At 45.5% G+C, this 21,747-nt stretch overlaps 1 protein-coding gene across 5 annotated transcripts in view; it reads right to left on the bottom strand.

Moving 5' to 3' along the window:
* Positions 1-317: 317 nt before the first annotated feature.
* CSAD (cysteine sulfinic acid decarboxylase) overlaps positions 318-21,747 on the bottom strand; it is a 30,460-nt gene continuing 9,030 nt past the window's right edge. For 2 of the 5 annotated variants that reach the window (XM_080659867.1, XM_080659868.1), the window contains exons 3-17: positions 11,593-11,731; positions 11,217-11,353; positions 10,821-10,947; positions 10,651-10,741; positions 9,735-9,841; positions 9,189-9,304; positions 8,605-8,684; positions 8,258-8,312; positions 3,569-3,685; positions 3,429-3,493; positions 3,060-3,141; positions 2,391-2,590; positions 2,197-2,248; positions 1,973-2,062; positions 318-1,058 (exon numbers count right to left, since the gene is read on the bottom strand). In XM_080659867.1, coding sequence (XP_080515993.1) covers positions 885-1,058; positions 1,973-2,062; positions 2,197-2,248; positions 2,391-2,590; positions 3,060-3,141; positions 3,429-3,493; positions 3,569-3,685; positions 8,258-8,312; positions 8,605-8,684; positions 9,189-9,304; positions 9,735-9,841; positions 10,651-10,741; positions 10,821-10,947; positions 11,217-11,342 — 1,482 coding nt within the window. In that variant the 5' untranslated portion in view covers positions 11,343-11,353; positions 11,593-11,731 and the 3' untranslated portion in view covers positions 318-884. Of the gene's footprint in view, positions 1,059-1,972; positions 2,063-2,196; positions 2,249-2,390; positions 2,591-3,059; positions 3,142-3,428; positions 3,494-3,568; positions 3,686-8,257; positions 8,313-8,604; positions 8,685-9,136; positions 9,305-9,734; positions 9,842-10,650; positions 10,742-10,820; positions 10,948-11,216; positions 11,354-11,592; positions 11,732-21,747 lie in introns of those variants that run through there. The other 3 variants (XM_080659870.1, XM_080659869.1, XM_080659871.1) reach the window with 3 other exon arrangements.

Genomic DNA, 21,747 nt, shown 5'->3' with positions numbered 1-21,747 from the left:
GTTGGTGAGAATTTTTAAGTGCAAATGGATAAGGCTCTGGTCTCAAGATACAGTTAGTGCCCATTTTGTTTCAATGTCACTAAAGTACAATTAATTTTAGAGTGACTCCACTTTTGGTCTTTCCCCTCCCACTAAAGATTTTTGGGATCTTTCACTGCCTTTAAAAAAAAAATTTAATTTGCATTCTCCATTACTTGCTTGAAAGGTAACAAACTCCTAACCATACCAAAATAATATAGTTGAAATTTTAACTTTATTATTTTTCTTTTGTAAAAGTAATGCATATTCATTGTATGATAAAAGGAGGGAGCACAAAAGGCATAAAAAGTTAAATTTATTTTTACTTTTTAGAGAGGGAGAAAGAGAGGAACATTCATGTGAGAGCATAACATCAATCGGCTGCCTCCCGCACACCCCCTACCAGGAATCAAACCGGCAACCTTTTGGTGCATGGGACAATGCCCAACCAAGTCATACTGGCCAGAGTAAGAAGTTAATTTTTAAATTGCCTGTAGTACCATTTGAGGTAAAACTATTAATATTTTTCTATGTATGTTTTAATATAGCTCAGATATTATAATATATAAAGTACTGTATTCAGATTTTTCAACATTATATTAAAATTTTCCTCATATCAATAAACACCCTTTTTGTAAACGTAATTCTAAAGGCAGCCTAACATTCCATCATAAGAATATACTATAGTTTATTAAACATTCTCCTAATATCAAATATTTAATAGGAGAGTTAGTAGGTCAAAGGATATAAACATTATTACAGCCACTCTGTTTCCTAAAAAGATTGGTCTTGAGGACACAGGGAGGGACTACACAGAGCCAGTGGGGTGACGGAGGTGTCAATGCCAGCAGTGAAAAGGAGGAGACTCAGAGGTCCTGGCCTAGCCGTTCCAGCTCATTGAGGAGGAAGTCCATATCGGCCTGGGTCAGTGCCGGGTTGGCCACGATCAAGCGGAAAAAATTGCCCCGGGTCCCATGGGGCTGGTAGCTAATCATCATGGAGCCCTCCTTCACCATGCGCTCCTTGAGTACTGGGGCCACCTGTGGAAGGATACAGAGAGTGTCTAGCTGCAGCCTGGGGTCAGGTGAGGGTTGGGCCAGGTAACTTCCTGGCCAGCGAGTTACCCAAGATGCATTTCCCTCCACCCCAGCCACCTTCCTGAGGTAGCACTCATTGCTGTGATTCTGACCATGGCCCCAGTTTACCTTTTCCACCATGTCCAACCTGCTTGTCCTTCTCTACCATCTGCTTTATTCTTTATCTCATGTATCTCCAGGTTGTCACATTTTCTGTCAAATCCTAACTTTTCCCTGACTCCCAACACGGTTTTAGTCTAACTTCAAGCCTCTGTCATCCTTAACACCTTCTCCCCCTCTCTGAATTCCTGTAATATTTTTGCTCTGTACTCTGTGATCTAACATGCATATTTACAAGATTTCCTTGGCACACTGGTTTCAAATAGGTAACTCTTGTTTTCCTAATATTACTCCTTAAGGGCAAGAACAATCTTGTCCTTTCAGGTCATCTGCAGCACCTACCAGCAACCTATCCTAGGGACCTAGGATATATCTTCTCACCTCCAGGAGGCAGGTCTGGACTGGCCTTACTGGTTGTTTTCCCCCAGTATCAGTGAGTAAAGCTCTTTCTGCTTCACTGTCCTGGACCTGAGCTCCCAGTACAACTCCCAGCACAGGGGTGTAGGTACACTGGCGACTTATCCTGTAATGCCCTCTCTGTCTTCTGCTTACTTTCCAGAAACATTCCTGATTCTCCATCCACATCCCTGAGAAATGAGGACAAGTTGGTGTTTTCCAGTTCATGTCCCCAGCTCAGGAGCAGGAAACTAGCCAAGGGACCTGCCATGCCACCCACAGCCAGCAGGGGGCAGAAACACACCAGCTGCATCCATTTGCTCAACTAGGTTAACCAGAGCCCCAGGGAGGAGAAAGCCTACCTTAGCCAGCCTTTCACTGTAATCCAGACTCTCCTGCTTGCCCCGCAGGCTGGGAGGCACAAACCAGAAACACACATTGACAAACTCTGGCTGGAAGGAATGAGCAAGAGAAAGGTGTGAGCCGTGAAAGTGTCCCCTCTCACTGCTCCTCTGCGTCCAGCAGGGCTTTGTGTGTAGGACAGGCTACAAGGACATAGGAACAAAGAGAACAGGGTAGGCCATACCTCCATGACCAACTCAAATCCTTCCCGCTTCTTCATTTCCTCCACCAGGTATCTTCAAAGGGAGAGTGAGCAATCACGGGGGGGGCGGGGAGAAAACAAGAGAGACCCAGAGAATGACTGGAGGCACTGACAGCAGCAAAAGGTTTTGGGGAAGGGACCTGGGGAGGAGAACTGGAACCACCCACTACTCCTACCGGGCAAGGGCAAAGGCCTGGTTGACACGACGCTCCAGCCCTTGCCCGCCCTGTGCCTTCCACATGAGCCACAACTTCAGACAGTCCACACGGCGGCCACACTGCACCACCTTGTCTCCCGTGTCCAGGGCCACATCGTAGAACTTGTCCTGCTGGAAGAGGTAGCTGGCCTGGGACCCGTGGCAGCGCTTGAGCAGATTCTGTGGGTGGGTTGGAGACTGTCAGACCCCACGCTCTCCACCCAGGTTTCCTCTAGTGCTTTCTTAGCTCAGACTACCCATTCCTTTCCCTGGACCAGGCAGCACTGAGCTCCCAGTACAACTCCCAGCACAGGGGTCTATATATGCTGCCGACGTATCCTGATGGGATAGCTGCCAGCTGACTCAGACCCCTTTCTCTGGGTTTTCTCCTAACACCCAGAGTTCTTCCCAAACTCAACCCAGGATCCCTTCAATTACAACTTCAAGCTGGAAACGTTTTCTTTGCCTGAAGACAGGCCATCGGGGAGTGAGCACCCACTACAGGGAGTTAGGGTGGTCACAGATACTCAGCTTCAGATGGGATGGTAAGTAGAACACAGCAAGTCCAGGACCCCCCCTAAGGTTGGACAGAAAAGAAGTCAAGGTCTAAGGTGAGAAGGGACCAGGCCAGGGGTAGAGGAAGGCTTACCGTGGTGTCACGGAGAAGAAGAGCTGAGCACTGCAGGCCTGCTATGAGGAGCTTGTGGGGGTTCCAGGCCACGGAGTCAGCCCTGGGGTGGGCACCGCAAAGGTGGGTCAGCTGGCTCTTCCTCAAGCTGCCCAGCCAGGCTCCCTTCCCTTCCCAGACCTCAGTAAAAGGAGCTTCAGTCTCACCCCCGCCCAGCAGCCAGGGAGAATTGCTACGTCTGCCACCTGAACTCCAGCCCCAATCGACCATCTCTCCAAACCCCTCCCACCAACCTCCTTCCCCACTGCCATTTAAAGCTCCCTTGACCATGACTATTCTATGGATCAAGCATTTAAAAAGTGGGATTCAGGGAACAGGGGCTGTAGGCACCTCTGGATCCCATCCAGAAGATGTCTATGTGTCTGTGACAGCAGGACGCTTCCACCCCAGGCGGCCTGTGAAGCAGAAGGAACAGCAAGGGCTTGGCCTCAGCTCAGCCCACCCCACTCTCAGGCCTAAGTCCTACTCACGTCCACGTGCAGCCACAGTCCACGACGCTGGCACACGTCAGCAATTGCTTCCAGGGGATCAAAGGCCCCCAGAACAGTAGTCCCAGAGGTGGCAATGACCAGGAACGGCACAGCACCCTAATGCAAAAATGCAGAGAGAGAAAGAGGCTGTGCATCCAAAAAGCAACGCAGAGCCTGGTTGCTAGAGCCCAGCTCTGAACTCCCTGCATGCTGACCTGGTCCTTTCAACCTTACACAGTACTACCGTCCCCTTTAATTTGCAGGTGAGGACACTGAGATTCAGAAGTGTGAAGACACCTGCCCGCAAGCTGAAGCTCCAGAGATGGAACCCAAACCTAGCTCTGCCTGGTGGTCTATCTCCAAAACTCATCCTCTTTCCCAAAATGTTAATGCCTTACTGGAAGATCAAATGATCTTTATAAAGAAAAGTTTATGAAGAAATTGAACCCAGCAGGTATGGCTCAGTGGTTGAGCGTAGGTCTACCTATGAACCAGGACAGTGGTCGGCAAACTGCGGCTCGCGAGCCACATGCGGCTCTTTGGCCCCTTGAGTGTGGCTCTTCCACAAAATACCACGGCCTGGGTGAGTCTATTTTGAAGAAGTGGCGTTAGAAGAAGTTTAAAAAATTTGGCCCTCAAAAGAAATTTCAATCGTTGTACTGTTGATATTTGGCTCTGTTGACTAATGAGTTTGCCGACCACTGAACCAGGTCACGGTTCGATTCCCAGTCAGGTCATATGCCCGAGTTGTGGGGCAATCCCCAGTGTGGGGCGTGCAGGAGACAGCCGATCTATGATTCTCTCTCATCACTGATGTTTCTGTCTCGCTCTCTCCCTCTCTCTTCCTCTCTGAAACCAATAAAAATATATTTTTTTAAAAAGAAATTGAATTAATAGTAAGAAAAAGAAAAGCCCAGGCCCAAACGGCTTCACTTATCAATTCTACCAAACATTTGAAAAACAAGTGATACCAGTTCTTCCCTGACTTCAAAAAAAAAAGAGAGAGAGAGAGGAGGAAACACTCCTGAATTCATCCTATGAGGCTAGTATTAACCTGATACTTCAACCTGACAAAACATCACGGGAAAAGAAAACTACAGATAATATCTCTTATGAATACAGATATAAAATCTAAAAGACACTAGCAAACTGAAATCAACAACATACATGGAAAGGTTGCCTGTTTGATTCTCAGTCAAGTCTCTCTGTCTCTGTCTCCTCCCCCTCTTTCCCTCCCTCCTTTCCACTCTCTAAAAATCAATGGAAAAAATATCCTCAAGTGAGGATTAACAACAACAAAACACATTAGAATTAATAAATGAGTCCAGCAAGTTTGCAGGGTACAAGAGCAATATTAAAAAGTCAATTATAGCCCAGCTGCAGTGGCTCAGTGATTGAGTGTTGACCTACGACCTATGAACCAGGAGGTAACAGTTTGATTCCCAGTCAGGGCATATGCCCAGGTTGCAGGCTTGATCCCCAACTGTGCAGGAGGCAGCCAGTCAGTGATTCTCTCTCATCATTGATGTTTCTATCTCTCTCTCCCTCTCTCTTCCTCTCTGAAATCAATAAAAAAAAAAAACAAGCAACCAAAGAAAAAATAAATTGAACCTCATCAAATATAAAACTTTTGTGCTTCAAAGGACACCATCTAGAATGTGAAAAGACGATGTTGAGACTGGAAGAAGATATTTGCAAATCATATATCTGATAAGAGATTTATATCTAGAATGGAAAAGAATAAGCACATGACAGGATGCTCAACATCATTAGTCATAAGGGAAATACTAGTCAAAACCACAACAAGATACCACTTCACACCCACTAAGATAGTTATAATCAAAAAGAGAAGTAACAGGTGTCAGTGAGGCTGTGTAGAAATGGGAACCCTTATATACACTGCTGGTGGGATCATACACTGGAGCAGTCACTTTGAAAAACAGTCTGGTGGTTCCTCAAAGGTTAAATATAGAATTACCACATGACTTAGCCATTCCACTACCAGGTATATAAGCAGAGGAAATAAAAAAAATATGTTCACATAAAAACTTGTACACAAATGTTTAGAGCAGCACTACTTATAATAGCCCAAACTGGAAATAACCAAATGTCCATCAACTAAGAAATTGATAAAGTGTGGTATATCTATACAATGGGGTATTATCCTATCTAATAAAGAGGGAATATGCAAATTGACGGCCACGCCATCACAAAAGATGGCGGCATCCATAGCCACAAGATGGCAGCACCCAGTCCCCTCAGCCCCGCTGGAGTCCCCCAGTCCTTTCAGCCCCACTTGGGGGAGGGGGAATTGCAGGCACGTGGTGCAGCCGGACCCGCCCTCAGCATCCCAGCTGCCCAGGGCTACCCGAGGCTCAGGTAACCAGGGCCGGCCGAGGTTTGCGTTGCTGGCAGTGGCAGCAGCAGAGGTGTGTTGGGGGCGTCACCTTCCCCTGATCGGGTCGCCTCCCACCCCTGGGGGCTCCCAGACTATGAGAGGGGGCAGGCAGGGCTGAGGAACGGCCCCCGCTCCAGTGCATGAATTTTCATGCACCAGGCCTCTAGTTTAGCAATAAGAAAGAATGAAGAACTGGTACATGCTACAATATGAATGAACCTTGAAAACATGCTAAGCAAAAGAAGTCCATTACAAAAACCCTGTATAGGATGATTCCATTTCTATGAAAAATCCAGAATAGGTAAATCCATAGAGACACCATGTAGATTTGTAATTTCCTAATGGGAAGGAAGTATGGGAATATTGGAGATTGATGGCTAGAAGATACGGGGTTTCGAGAGTGTTGAAAATATTCTAATATTTATTGTAGTGATGGTTTCACAACTCTGTAAATATGTTGAAAACCACTGAATTGCACACTATAAGTGGGTAAATTGTATGGCATGCGAATGTAATTCTATCTTAATAAAGAAAGCTATCACCACCTGACCAGCATGGCTCAGTGGCTGAACAGTGACCTATGAATCAGGAAGTCACGGTTCGATTCCTGATCAGGAATGCCTGGGTTGCCAGCTCAATCCTCAGTGGGAGACATACAGAGGCAGCCAATCAATGATTCTCTCCCATCATTGATGTTTCTATATCTCTCTCCCTCTCCCTTCCTCTCTGAAATTAATAAAAAAATATTTTTCAAAAAAGCTATTACCCAGGCCTGGCCGGCATGGCACAATGGTTGAGCGTTGGCCTATGAACCAGGAGGCCATGGTTCGATTCCCGGTCAGGGCACATGCCCAGGTTCGGGCTCAATCCCCGGTAGGGGACTGTGCAGGAAGCAGCCAATCAATGATTCTCTCTCATCATTGATGTTTCTATCTCTCTCTCCCTCTCCCTTCCTCTCTAAAATCAATTAAAATATTTTAAAAATAAATAAGTAAATAAAAAATAAAAAGCTATTACCCAAAAAAGTTTATACAATAAAAGTGATACCCCACTGTTCTATTTTTTTTTAATTGATTTTAGAGAGATAGAGGAAGGGAGAGAGGGGCAGGGAAACAACAATTTGTTGTTCCACTTATTTATACATTCAATGGTTGATTCTTGTATGTGTCTTGACTGGTAATTGAACCCAAAACCTTGGTATATCAGGATGGCGCTCCAACCAACTGAGCTACCAGGCCAGGGCCTACTCTACTGTTCTAATTGTTGCTCATATTGCTACTGGAGGTAACATCTGTATGTCAATAAATTCATATTGTTCCCAATAACAATAGGCTCATCACACTGTCCTTCCTTTACTGCAATTTGCTATATAAACTTTATATATATACACACTTAAATGTATGGTGGAGGTATTTTGATGTTAGTATATATATTCCCACTTTATTCTTTTAAATATCTACATAGTACTCCAAATAATAATAACAACAATATGGTAGCCAATATGTATAGTACTCCACGGGCTCCAAATGCTTTACATATATTAATTCACTTAATCCTTACAATGATCCTATGTGATAACTTCTACATTATGCTCATTTTACAAAGGAAGAAACCAAAACACACAGATATGGTATCATAATTTACCTACTGATGAACATTAAACTTTAAAAAATTTTATATTTAGCTCCAGTGCACAGAATTCTAAATACTGTGATGATGATTTATAGAACAGATCCTAGCAGTGGGACTCTGAATCAGTGGACAGATACATTTAAAATTTATACACGTACTGGTATAGTGCCAAAATGCCCTCCAAGATGGCTGCAGCCGTTCAATAGTCCCCTCTCCCCCCACCCCCGCCGCCGCCCCGTGTGGAGGCCTCCACATTTCCCACTGCTCACAGTCTGCACTCCTCACACTGGCCCACACATCCTCCCAAGGTTCTCTCTGTACAGACCCTCAGCTCACAGAAACCTTCCACACTACACTTCAGGCCGCCAACACCCTCTCTGTGGTGCCACCTTGGAATTCCACTCAGTAACTTAGTCCTGCTCCTGCCTCTTGGGGTCCAGTCCTGCCTGTGGGTCTCGGCAGAGTTCCCGAGAGGACCACAGAGTGTCCTTGGCCCTCAGGCTCCCCTCAGATCATTTCAGCCCACAGAGGAGGCAGGCACAGAGATCAAGGAGAGGGATGAGGGATGCCTTGAGTAGGGAGAGCCCAAAGAATCCTCCAAGAAATAAACACGCCCTAGCTCCACCTACATCACACCCCTGTACCCCTCACTCACTCACCTCAGCTTCGGCCAGGCTGATCTGCCTCTCCAGATCCTCAGGGATCATCTTCCCTCTGGAAAAGAACACTGAGTGGGTAATGGAGTAACTGGTCTCTAGGCTAGGAAGTGTTGAGAGTAGGGTAATGTGGGGTTAGCAATACAGAGGCCACAATGTTGATATTTTCCCTAAGACATCTCAGGGCACAGGGCAGGAGACTCGAGCACTGAGAGACAGAAGCAACTGCTGTGTAGAAACACACAGTGAAGAGAAGTCCACTAGAGGTGTGGGCCTGCGGCCAGAGCTTCTGACAGCAGGAAGGCATGCTGCACCAAGCCGGGTCAGGGCCACAAGGACAGGACTGTCACCTCTCATCTGCCTTGACCACTCGGACACTGTCGGTGCCAAGTCCCAGGAAAGCAGCTCCTTTTTTGATGGAGTAGTGACACTGTGGAGAAAGACAGAGAGCATGTTAGGCTGGGGTGAAAGGGCAGAGAGGATGGAGAGGAGAAAGAGACTAGTAAAAGTCAAGTGTAAGCTGTAATAGGTGAGATCTTGTAGACCTGGGCTTCTCAAGCATTCACGAGCCTTCAAATCACCAGGGTCTTTGATTAAAGGCAGAGTCAGATACAATACGTCTGGGGTGAGGCCTGAGGTTCTGCATTTCTAACAAACGCCCCAGTGATACTGATGCTGCTGGTCCAAGGACCACCCTCTAGGCAGAAAGGGTGTGGACTGTGTCCACCTCACTAGTTGCCCCTTACCATCCCCTCCCCCACAACTGAAGGCAAGATGAATGGGAACCCCCTGATTCGAAGGAAGCACATATATTTGGGGGCAGGCTGACCTTGGAAGAGATGGGTCTGGGCAGGCAGAGAACCTGACAGATCTTGGACTCACTGGCTAGAGGTTAGAATCAGGAGCCTAGGGTAGGCCTGTGCCTCTTCCCCACCTCCTTCGTTGTGAAGAGGGCCATGGGTGGCAGTGCCCGGAGGCCCCTCTGCTTGCAATCGGGATAGCGCTGATAGCGGGCCAGGTTCACGGCATACATGTTGGAGATAGAGCCGCCTGTCATAGGGAGAAGGGATGGTGGCAAGAGGGACAGACAGTGGGTCAAAACTGGAGCTTGCCCCTCTTGACCTCTCTACCCAGAAGAACTATCAAAAAAACATGAAGGATTGACTCCCAGGTCTCTACAAATGCCATGATAGCCCAGAACAGCCCAGGGATCTAGATCCCCTGACTACCCCCTACATATCCTGGGCTGTCTCCAAGACAGCCCCCACCCGGAGAGAGCAGGCACAGGAGCATTGATCCCATGGACTGTTTGGCAAACAGGGAGAGGCAGGGTATTGGGCAGCCTCTTTCTGGTTTGGCCAGAGCCCAGCTGGAGAGGAAACAAAGAGCTCTAAGCCCTGCCAGATTAGAGCAAGAGAATGGTGGGAAAGGAAGAACGCTTTAAAAGGCCAAAGAAAGACACCCCCTCCTTCTCACATACCAGGGCAGAAGACCCCATCCCCAGAGCTCCAGCCCACCAACGCCCGGAGTTTTTTCAGCACCTCTTCTTCCATGAGTACAAACACGGGGGCGATTTCATAAGTGTACCTGCCAGGAGAAGGGACAATGAGAAAGGGGAAGGGACAGGGAAGGATGCAAGGTGAGACTCTCAGAGGAGTCAGAGCGAGCAGGGAGTGAGAAGGAGTGAGGGAAGGGCCCAAAGAGAGGAAGGAGTTGGTAACAAAGAACCAAGGAAGCAAGAATGCGAGCAGGCCCTGGTTGCATGCTCAGCTGATTACAGCGTCATCCAACACACCAAGGTTATAAATTTGATACCCAGTTAGGCACATACAAGAATCAGCCAATGGTCCTGGCCAATGTTTCTCAGTGGTTAGAGCGCTGGGGGGTTCAATTCCCAGTCAAGAGCACATACTGGTCAGGGTGGGTACAGAAGGCAGTCAATCAATATGTCTTTCTCACATCGATGCTTTTCTCTCCCTCTCTCTCTCTATTTCTCTTTCCCTCCCTTCCTTCCACTCTCTCTAAAAAATCAATGGAAAAAATATCCTCAGGTGAGGACTGACAATAACAACAAAAAAGTCAACCAATGAATACATGAATAAATGGAACAAATCAATGTTTCTCTCTTTCTCCTTCTCTAAAAACCAATTAATCGATAATTTTATTTATTTATTTATTTATTTATTTATTTAAGAATGAGAACAAACTAGGGTCAGGAGGCAGGAGAAAGCTTAGAGAAAGGGAGCCTGAAGGACAAAAAGGGGAAGACTCTGCCAGCACAGTCTTCCAGAAAACAGAGATGGGGGAAAATCATTTTCTTCCCCTCCCCCTAGACATGTCTTGTGCAAACCCATATCCTCTGAGGGGTGGTTGAAGGGGCCCTTGGCATGTCTCACTGGCTGGTGTTGAGGCTCTCGGTGACAATACGCCCGGCCAGAGCATGGGGATCCAACCCTGAGAAGAGCTGGTTGAAGAAGTGAGGGTGACCTGGAGAAGGGGACAGGGAGCTCAGAGTCGAGCTGGGTACAAACTCCAGACACACTCCCCACCAGAACCCAGGACCCACAGGTCTTCACGCTGTAGCGGATCACAGCCTGGCACCGCTCCAGGATTTGTTCCTTTGACTCCCCCTGGCTCCGCAGCTCCAAATCCAGCAGCTGCTTCAGCTCCTCTGGCTCCTTCCATTCACAGACCTAGGGGGAGAAGTGGGGGCCCTTAGACACTCTATTGACTGCTGCTCAAACCACATCTCAGTATACACAAGACACCGCCAACATGCACTAAAAGCAACAAGTCAGGAATATTTTTAAAGCAGCACATGAACAAGGGGAAATAAACACAGTAAGACCCAGTATATAATCCCTGAGGCACACAATGGGGAGAGTCTGCAGAAAAGTCTTGTTGAAGGAGCAAAGTTCTGAGCCAGGTTGATGGGCAGAAAGAACAGGGAGAAAGGACCCACCTTCTCAGAAGCACTGGTCCCTTTCCAAATGACTTCATCCACAACAATCCCAAACACATCCCGAAGCAAGGCTTCTGCAGCCACGGGGTCCCAGTCAAGGGAGAGGAGTGGTTTAGAGTCAGCCATCAGGATAAAATCTGTGAGCAGAGCAGGAGTTATTCCTACTCAGCCTGCGTACCTAACCAAGAACCCCAACCCCTTAATGAGCCTAAGACCCCGTCCTGCAGCTCAGTCCTGGCCGTCACTGTTTAGACAAGGGCAAATGATAGCACCCAGGGAGAAAGCCAGTAGAAACAGGTGAGAGGGAAAAAGGCAGTTAGCACAGATGAGGTGAAATCTCGTGGCCACTGCCCACCTAATGCAACAAGAGGCTTACTTTTCTGCTCAGGTCTCTGTTCCGGTGAGCTGGAGGCAGGTTACACAATTTGCTTTTCAGAATGTTAGTACCAGGGAAGCAGAGGAAGTGAGTACAGGCAGCAGTCACATGACCATGACATCATTCCCGTGACCTTGCCCTAAAGAAAATGGACACAGATTTGGGATAGGGACACTAGGTTAAATCCTCTGAATAATCATTAGCTGACATGAAGAAGGGGGAAATGAGATAAAAGGCAAAAACACATGCCACATTAACATCAGGGTTAAGAGGAACAGAGAGCCAGCAGAAAGAGTGGCTTTCCACCTGAACCAAAGGTCCCAGAATAGGGTTTCTGGGATATGTTTGGCAGGGAGACAAGAGCAAGGGGAGGGGAGACTAAGGTGGGGGAGGGAGCCTGAGAGAGACCAGTGGTGGTGAGATGGTTTAGGCAGGTCTCAGAGGCCAATCTCTGCATTCTAACCCCCACAGTCTTTTCAGAACTGTCCCGATTTCTAAAGCCCTCTTCCAGAGCAGGAAGGAAAGGAGGTTACACTGAGGAAGCATTTTGTTAAACAAGTGTAACCCTGTGCCATGCAGGCTGAGAGTGCTCAATAAACAGGGAGTGGCTGTTTGAAGTGAACACCAGCTGTGTTCATGACAGGGTGCTGGGGACTGAGAAAGCCTCCCTGTCCCAGTGGGAAGGCACAGATGTACACGCAACAGTTATACCCAGAGCATGGCTGGGTGCTGACCCCAAGCATTATTCAGGAAAAGAGAAGGCTGAAGATTGGGAAAGATCAGAGTGGGACTGGAGCTGAATCTTGGAAGTGGGCAGAAGAAATGAGACTGGCGAAAAGGAGGAAGAGAGGCATGCAGGGGTAGGGGAGGAATGCCATGAGCTTACATCAGGAAGGAGTATGGCTTGTTCTAAGGTCAGCGAAAGGGCCCAGCTGGCTGGAGGAAGGGTCTGCAAGAGTGATACAGGAGCACAGCTGCACAAGATTACGGGGAGCCTGGAGTGCCAGCCAGGCCAAGGAATCTCAATTTTATCCTGCAGAAAACGGGAAGCCACTGAAAGATTCCGTGTCAAGAAAAATGGGATGAAATTGATGCTCTCCAAAGACCAGTGTTAAGCAGCAGGATGCAGAAGTAATAGGCTGTTGCTATAAACCAGACAAGAGGTGATCCACACTTAAATAGGATGGTGTCCATAGGAAAGTACAGATACAGGAAGCTGCAGGCTTGGCCACTCCCTAGATTACACTGAATTCAACACTTACGGAATCTACATTGGAGGAGAAGGAAGAGTCAAAGATAACCCTGGGTTTCAAGCCTGGGTGACTGGAAAAATAATCATGCCCCTGAAAGAAATTAGAGTGCAGAAAGGGGAAGCTGGATGGAAAGTGAAATGCCTATTTCTTGGAAATACTCATCCACGTGGAGGTGTCCTGGAGCTACAGATACTCATATGGGAGGTGGTCAGGCCCAGAGCTCTGATGAGATGCTAGAATGGAAAGCAAATTTGAGTCAGTTGGATGTCAGTCAGCTGAAGCCTTGTGACCAGCTCCATCCCCCCCTGGGAGAGAAGGTTCAGAGAGATAGCCAGGGAAAAAGGGGCAAACACTAAGGCCTGGGACACCCCTGAATGAAGGGGCAAGAGGATCAAGAAAATGTGGAGAGGGAAGAACCTTCCTCAAAGTGGGCTACTCTGATGTAATCCCACTGTCAACAGCCCACACTAGTTGAAAACAAAGGTCCAAGGGACCCTGATGGTCCTGCCCTTAAACTTTTCTTCAGTTGATCGACTTTGGGGCAAATAAAGAAGCTGGCCCAGGCCTTGAGAATAAGAGTCAACCCTTCCTAGCTTCCATGATGGGGTATTTAGGTTGACAGGCTAAAGGGAGAGAGGCTAATAAAAATAGGTAATTGCCCTGGCTGGTGTTGCTCGCTGGTTAGAGCGTTGGCTCATGCACTGAAGGCTCGCTGGTTCCAATCCTGGACAAGGGCATGTCACTGGGTTGCAGGTTCAATCCCTGGTCCGTGGTCCCCAATCTGGGCGTGTGCAGGAAGCAACCAATCAATGTGTCTCTTTCTCTCTCTCCCTCCCTCCCTTCCTCTATCTCTAAAAATCAATGGAAAAAATATCCTCGGGTGAGGATTAACAACAACAAAAATAGGTACCAATGAAGGAAGTACTCACCACACTCTGTACTCAACATGTATTATTCTAATCTTCACAAATGTTTGGGGTAAATTTATTACCAACAGTTGAAGATGAGGAAACTGAGCTTTCAGAGACACTATGTATTTAACTTGTCCAGATCACGCAGCTAGCATGTGGCAGAGCTGGGTTTGAACCCAGGTGTGTCAGGCCCAGAAGCCCCTGCTCCTAACCATCATGCTTGATTGCCTCATGTGTGGCTCTCTTGAGCAGACTTTGCTGCAGTGTGAAGGCCATTCAGCCAGGAGTGATGATACCTCAGGACCTGTTTCCGTAAAATAAGGGGTTTAAAGAGAGATTCTCCAAGGCATCTGCTGGTGTTCATAGGAGCTTAGGTCCTTGGATATGGCAAGCAGGCCACAGAAGACTTTCCTGTCTCTGCCAGGGTGGAGAACAGGTTGCAACGGGTTTGCCAGGAGGAAATGACTAGTGAGGAAAGAGAGACACCTAGCTGGAGGAAGGCCTTTCCCAACGCTCTGAAGAGAGGGCCTGCAGAGAAGACCATGGCTCCATCCACCTGGCACCTTCTTTGTCCATTCTATGTCAAGTCACCTCTCAGAAATGAAATCTGGAGGTGAAAACTCTGAACACACCCAGGCGTAAACATTGAGGCATCCCTACCCTTGTTCCCCACACAGAATCCTGTCCTGGATACCTGAGAGGGGGAGGAGCCCCTCCTGCTAAGAGTTTTTCTTTTTAAAAGCAAGAAGGTATTAACCCACAATATAGAATAATAGAGCAAAAAAACACGAATCGGAACAGTGTTTTAGCTCCTGGCTGAGGTGTTGATTTTTTTTCACAAGTCACAAGTGTTTTTCTGACTTTATGGGATCTCTAGTCCATAAACTCCTGTAACCATCAACTCCTTCATATCTTTTTTTCCTTCACTTCTACAACCTCGATTGTACAGTTCATCATTTCAACCACTCTGGGTCCAAAATCCTCAACTCCCAGCCCTACTGTCCTTCCACCAAACCCACCTGGCAAAAACCCAATCCAACTGGTGAGTCCTTCTCTTTTTATTTTTTAATTAATTAATTAATTAATTAATTAATTAATTAATTTCTTGTCTAAAGTTTTACATATGTCTCCTTTTTCCCCGCTTGACCCCCCACCAGCCATTCCCACCCCACCGCCCCAGTGTCTGTGTCCATTGGTTATGCTAATATGCATGCATTCAAGTCCTTTGGTTGCTCTCTAACCCCCCCGCCCTGCCATTTGTCTCTGGATCTATTCTTGTTCATCAAATTATGTTGATCATTATATCCCACATATGAGTGAGATCATGTGATATTTACAGTATCTTTCTCCGACTTGGCCAGTCCTTCTCTTACTCAATGCTGGATTCTGCTAGTGAAAACCACCTAACCATTCAAATTGGTATCACTATAAATTCATGGTCTGTGCTCATTCCAATTAAACACAGCAGATAAAAAAGCATGTTTACCACTCCTCCTTCCTGAAACCCCACTAAAATTGCATCAGTGGAATTTTAACTCCAGAAGAATAAAGCAAATGAGAGACAAGAGGTAAGACATGTCAATAATGGTAGAAGATAGAAAGCAGATGAAAAGTGGTAAGTGGTTTAGCAAGTGGCATAAAGTCAAAACCACTATATCTGCAGAAGGCTGTACCAATAGGAAATTATCTGTTTCTTGAGGCCGAGGCCCAAAGAGGCTCAGGAATTATAAACACCCCCTGGCTGGTGTTGCTCAGTGCCTAGGGCCTTGGCCTAAGCACAGAAGAGTAGAAGGGTTGTGGGATAAATTCCAGATCAAGGGCACATATCTGGGTTGCAGGTTCATCCCTGGCCCCTGTTGGGGCGCATGCGGGAGGCAACCAATCAATGTGTTTCTCTCACATCGAGGTTTCCAGCTATCTGGGAAGGCAGGAGGGAGGGGCACAGCTAAAAATATGTAAATTAGATGAACGTTTATATAAGGAACATTTAGGCCCTCACTCTTCTCCCCTTGCCCATTCAGTCAGGCAACTCCCCTCCCCCTAGTTCCAAAGAAGCAGGAGGTTTGTTTCCTAGAGAAACTGCAACAGGGGGGTCTGGACTTAAGAGATACCAGGCACAGCAGAAGGTGAGGATGACATTACTAAAGGAAGGGTTAGCCTTGGCCGGTGCTCAGTGGTTTAGAGCGTTGGCCCTCAGACTGAAAGGTTGAGGGTTTGATTCCCAGTCCCGGTCAGGGCACATGTAGGAGACAACCAAGTCCATGTGTCCCTCGCATATAGATGTTTCTCTCTCTCTCTCTCTCTCTCTCTCTCTCTCTCTCTCTCTCTCTCTCTCCTTCCTCCCTTCCACTCCCTCTCTAAAGAAAACAAAAAAAATGGAAGGGTTAGGAGGAAGTCACATATTGAATCAACTCCTTTCTTCCAATCAGCTTCCAGAACAAGTGGCTGAAGGTAACACCCTCCATGGCCAGGAGATTAGAGGGGTCCTCTCTAGAGAAGCTGACCTCAATGGCCCCAGAGAAAAGACACACTGAAGCTCTTATTTCAGTCCTCACCCAATCACCTAGTCAGTGATACCCAAGTTAAAACAACCTATCCATGCACTTGGCCCTTCCAATATGCCTAAGTGCCTAGCAGACAGCTAGCCAAAGATGATCACAAACTTAAGGAAAGCCCCTAACATGAACGACAGAGGTAAAACAGACAAACTGAAAAAACAGGCATTCAGTGGACGAAGAGAAATATAGTGAGCAGAAGAAAGACTGAAAAATTCAAGATGCTGCATCCATAAAAAGAAAAATAGGTTGCTCTCAAAAAGGAATACTCAGAGAACAAGAAGTAGGTCTAGGATTTTAAAAAATATGACAACTGAAATGTAAAATGGGGCCCTGGCCAGGAACTCAGTTGATTAGAGCATTGTCCTGATACACCAAGTTTGTGGGTTTGATCCCCAGTCAGGGCACATATAAGAATCAACCAATGTATGCATAAATAAGTGGACAACAAATCAATGTTTCTCTCTCTCTTCCCCTTCCTCCCTCTCTAAAAAAAAAAATCAATCAATCAATCAATAAAAAGGTGTGTGTTTTTTTAACTGATTTCAGAGAGGAAGGGAGAGGGGGAGAGAGATAGAAACACCAACAATGAGAGAGGATCATTGATTGGCTGCCTCCTGCACGCTCCCTACTGGGGTTTGAGCCTGCAGCCCAGACATATGCCCATGACCAGAATCAAACCCGGGACCCTTCAGTCCACAAGGTGACGCTCTATCAACTGAGCAAAACCAGCTGGGGCTAGTCTCTCTCTCTCTTTTTTTTTTTTTTTAATGTTTTTATTGATTTTAGAGAAAAAGAGGAAAGGAGAGGGAGAAACATCTGTTGCCTCTTGCATGCCCCCTACTGGGGATTGAGCCCCAAACTCAGGCATCTGCTTTGACCAGAAATCGAACTGGTAACCCTTCAACGCACAGGATGACACTCAACCGACTGACCCACACTGGCCAGGGCTATCTTTTTTATTCTAGCCATTTGCATTTATAATCTTGATAAGGGCTGCCAACATTATAGAGGTACCAGCATATGAAAGTTTGTGTTCTCAGCCTAAGTAAACTTTCTAACTTGAGAAATAAAAAATGGTATTTTAATAGTTTTATTTTAGTTGAACTTCAATATTAGTCAGTTTTGCTGTGGTAACTAATGGCTTCAGATTTCCACTGGCTTACAACAAGAGGTTTACTAGGTGTACCGGTTAATAATGTGGATTTTTTTCTATAGATGGAGTTACACGTATGTTGATATATATGCGATTTGATATGTATGCTATTTTGTTGTATTGACAAGCTTCAAAACTTCTTATGTCAAATTTGCTGAAGGTGTTAACATCATAGATATTTTTACACTTAAAAACGTCAAATTTCGTGCCAAAATAAAGAGCATTTGTGGGAAGTTTTAATTCCTTACTTTTATTTTGAAGAAAAGTGCTGCTAAAAGTTATCATATACTTCAGGAAGCTTATGGTAAACATGCTCCATCTCAAGATACTTGTGAATGCTGGTTTAAACGCTTCAAAAGTGATGATTTCTATGTGAAAAACACCTTCAGCAAATTTGACATATGAAGTTTTGAAGCTTGTTGTCAATACAACAAAATAGCATACAGATCAAATCGCATATATATATCAACATATGTGTAACTCCATCTATTGAAAATAATCCGCATTATTAACCAGTACACCTAGTATTTCTCTTTCATAGTTTACACTGGTGGCTGACTATAGCTCTGATTTTGTGCCTTTATTCCAAGACCTAGGCTGAAGGAACAGCCCTTATCTGGGACACAATATTCTCATGGCAGAGGGAAGAGAAAAACATGCACTGACTCTCAAAACTTCTGCTCAGACCTGCCATAGGCCACACCTGTCCATATCCTATTGATCAAAGCAAGTCCTAGGACAGTGGGATGAAGATGCACTGCAAAGGCATGGCAATGGGAGAGGATATAAAATCCCATCATAAGGTCACTGGGTACAGGCCCCTAGAATTTTGCAGTTTCAACTCCGTCTATACTAGCTCACCTCCCTCATTTGCATTACCTGCCTGGCCCTGTAAATATCTAAGTTGGAACCGCTGGTCTAAAGGCTTCTCTTCTTTTCCTTCTAGGACAGCCTCTTGATTATCTGCTCATTTCTTCAAGTCTCCTTTCTATAACCTCTCACAGCATTTTAAATTGTTTAAACCTCTCACAACACATTCCCACTCCAGCCACCTCCTCTTCACAACCAACCTTCTTAAAAGAGTTGTCTCCTTGCCGAAACCGGTTTGGCTCAGTGGATAGAGCGTCGGCCTGCAGACTGAAAGGTCCCGGGTTCGATTCCGGTCAAGGGCATGTACCTTGGTTGCGGGCACATCCTCAGTGGGAGGTGTGCAGGAGGCAGCTGATCGATGTTTCTCTCTCATCGATGTTTCTAGCTCTCTATCCCTCTCCCTTCCTCTCTGTGAAATATCAATAAAATATATTTAAAAAAAAAAAAGAGTTGTCTCCAATCCCTGTCTTTACTCCTCTCCTCTCACACTTTCCTCAGCCCACCACCATGTAGCTTCCACCTTCAAAGTCATCAAGAACTTCCCTGCCTCTATGTCCAATGGACACATCTCATCTTTATCCTACTTGACTTCTCTGGAGCCACTGACATATTTTGCTATCCCATCTTGAAATATTTTCCCCCCACTGGCTTCCATATGACTACCCCTAACCAGTTCTTAGTTTCCTTTGCATTTTCACCGTCCTCAGGCCCTCCCTTAAATGCTAGAGTCCCTCAGGGTCTATGGTCTATCCGAGGCCTCTATCATCAGTATTCTGCAACTCTCCGTAGACCATCGCATCTATCCTCAGTGCTGCATGCTGGTGACTCCTCCATCCCAGGCCTCTTTCCTAAGACCAGATCCATGAAACCTCCTGCCTAACTTGGAAGTCTCACAGGCACTGCACACGCAATAGTGTCCACAAACTGGACTCATTATCAGCCCTCTCAAATATGCTCTTCTTGGGTTCCCTGGTTCAGTGAATGGCACCATCTTCTACTGGTTGCTCAAAACTAGATTCTAATGCAAGCATGTCAAACTCGTGGGCCACGGCCCAGCCAATATAATAGTATATAAGAAACGTTTTAATAAAAATTTCATAATTTTTACAATATCCGTTATACGTAATTATGAATAACGAACTACAACGTTCACTAATGACTGATTACTATAATCGTGTTGCATTCATTTCCCTTACGTGGCTTACGCACAGGCAAATCATTTCTCTCCACTAATACTAGTAGCGAATATTTTAGCAGCAGATTGCCACATAATTAGTCTTGCACTGACTTGTTTGGTGTGTGCAACAGGAAATATTTCGCTTTCAGAGAACAAGAAAAATGTGTTTATTTGTGTTATGTTTATTGTGCAGTTATTCAGTGTCTGGTAAATTAACGTTCAAGAAAAAATATTAATTTTTATTAAAATGTTCTATTATTTTATGTTAACCATTAGTCATTTATTTCAGCCCTTTGTATTCAGGATGTCTCTATCGAAATAAACCTACATTTTTTTGCAGCCCACAGAAGCTTAAACCTTGTTTATTTGGCCCGTGTTAGCCTTTGAGTTTGGCATGCTTGTTCTAATGGATCTCCTGCTTTGCCTTCCTTGACTGATCTTTTTTTTATATATATATTTTATTGATTTTTTACAGAGAGGAAGGGAGAAGGATAGAGAGCTAGAAACATAAATGAGAGAGAAACATCGATCAGCTGCCTCCTTCTGGGGATGTGCCCGCAACCAAGGTACATGCCCTTGACCAGAATCGAACCTGAGACCTTTCAGTCCACAGGCTGATGCTCTATCCACTGAGCCAAACTGGTTAGGGATTGACTGATCTTTTTGTTTGTTTAATCTTCAAATTTACATCGTTCTTATTTGAAAACATCAGAATAACACTAAAACCTGGATAAAACTTCACTTTTTTTCCTCTAGGCTATTTTGTAATATTCTTTCTTTAAAAACTTTTTGGAAGGAAAATGTTAACTTTACAGAAGAGAAACCTGGTCGACACCACCTTACACAAGTGATCAATGCTAACATCACAAATAATGGGACAGAATGACATGATGGGCCTCCTGACATAAGGCACTGAAAAACACTCAACATCACTTATGTAATATGGATGGTCATTCTACAAAATAATTAGTCTGTACTCTTCAAAAATGTCAATTTCATGAAAATCAAAGAAAGACTGAGAGACTTTTCTAGACTGAAGGAAACTAGAGACACTATAGCCAAAAGGAAAGTGTCATCTTAGATCAGCTCTCGGATAAGGAAGAACAAACCTGCTATGAACAACATTATTGGAACAACTGGTGGAATCTGACTATGAATGGCATCTATCAGTGCTAAATTTCCTGAGTTTGGTCATTGCATTGTGGTTATATAAGAGAACATTCTTCTTTAAAAATATTTTTTTTAGTGATTTTTAGAGAGAGGGAGAGGGAGAGAGGGAGGTGGGGAGAGAAACATCGATGTGAGAGCAGAAGATCAGCTGCCTCCTGCACACTCCCTACTGGGTATCAAGCTCACAACCCAGGCCATGTGCCCTGACCTGGAATCAAACCAGCAATCTTTTGGTGCATGGGACGATACCCAACCAACTGAGCCACACAGGCCAGGGCTAAGAGAACATTCTTTTGTTTGTTAATCCTCACCCAAAGATATTTTTCCATTGATTTTTAGAAAGAGTAGAAAGGAGGGGGAGAGACAGAGAGAGAGAGAAAGAGAGACATCGATTGGTTGCCTCCCACATGCGCCCTGACCAGGGTCAGGATGAAGCCTGCAACTGAGGTACGTGCCCTTGACAAGAATAGAACCTGAGATCCTTCATCTGCGGGCCAATGCCCTATCCACTGAGCCAAACCAGCTAGGGCTAAGAGAACATTCTTATTCTTAGAAAACATATGCAGAAACATACAGCAATAAAGGAGCAAAAATACTGTAATTTTCAGTTCAGAAAAAGACAATACTTGTGTGCATGTATCTACAAACATTTTTAGAAAAATAAAAGCTCATAAAGTTTTCCCTTTTAAAGAGTACAACTCAGTGGTTTTGAAAAATTTATTCACAACGTTGTGCATTGATTACATTATTTAACTCCAGACCATTTTCATCATCCCCAAAAGAAACCCCATATCGCCCTAACTGGTTTGGCTCAGTGGATAGAGCATCGACCTGCGGACTGAAGGGTCCCAGGTTCGATTCCGGTCAAGGGCATGTACCTTGGTTGCAGGCACATCCCCAGAAGGAGGTGTGCAGGAGGCAGCTGATCAATGTTTCTCTCTCATCGATGTTTCTAACTCTCTATCTCCCTCCCTTTCTCTCTGTAAAAAAATAAATAAAATATATTTTTTAAAAAAAGAAACCCCATATCTACTAGCAGTCACTCTCTATACAAAAGGACTGA

The sequence above is a fragment of the Plecotus auritus genome (assembly GCF_963455305.1).
Source record: "Plecotus auritus genome assembly, chromosome: 3".
NCBI classification, from domain to species: domain Eukaryota; kingdom Metazoa; phylum Chordata; class Mammalia; order Chiroptera; family Vespertilionidae; genus Plecotus; species Plecotus auritus.
The sequence above is the reverse complement of the archived record's forward strand: the minus strand, read 5'-3'. Positions and strand labels throughout refer to the sequence as shown.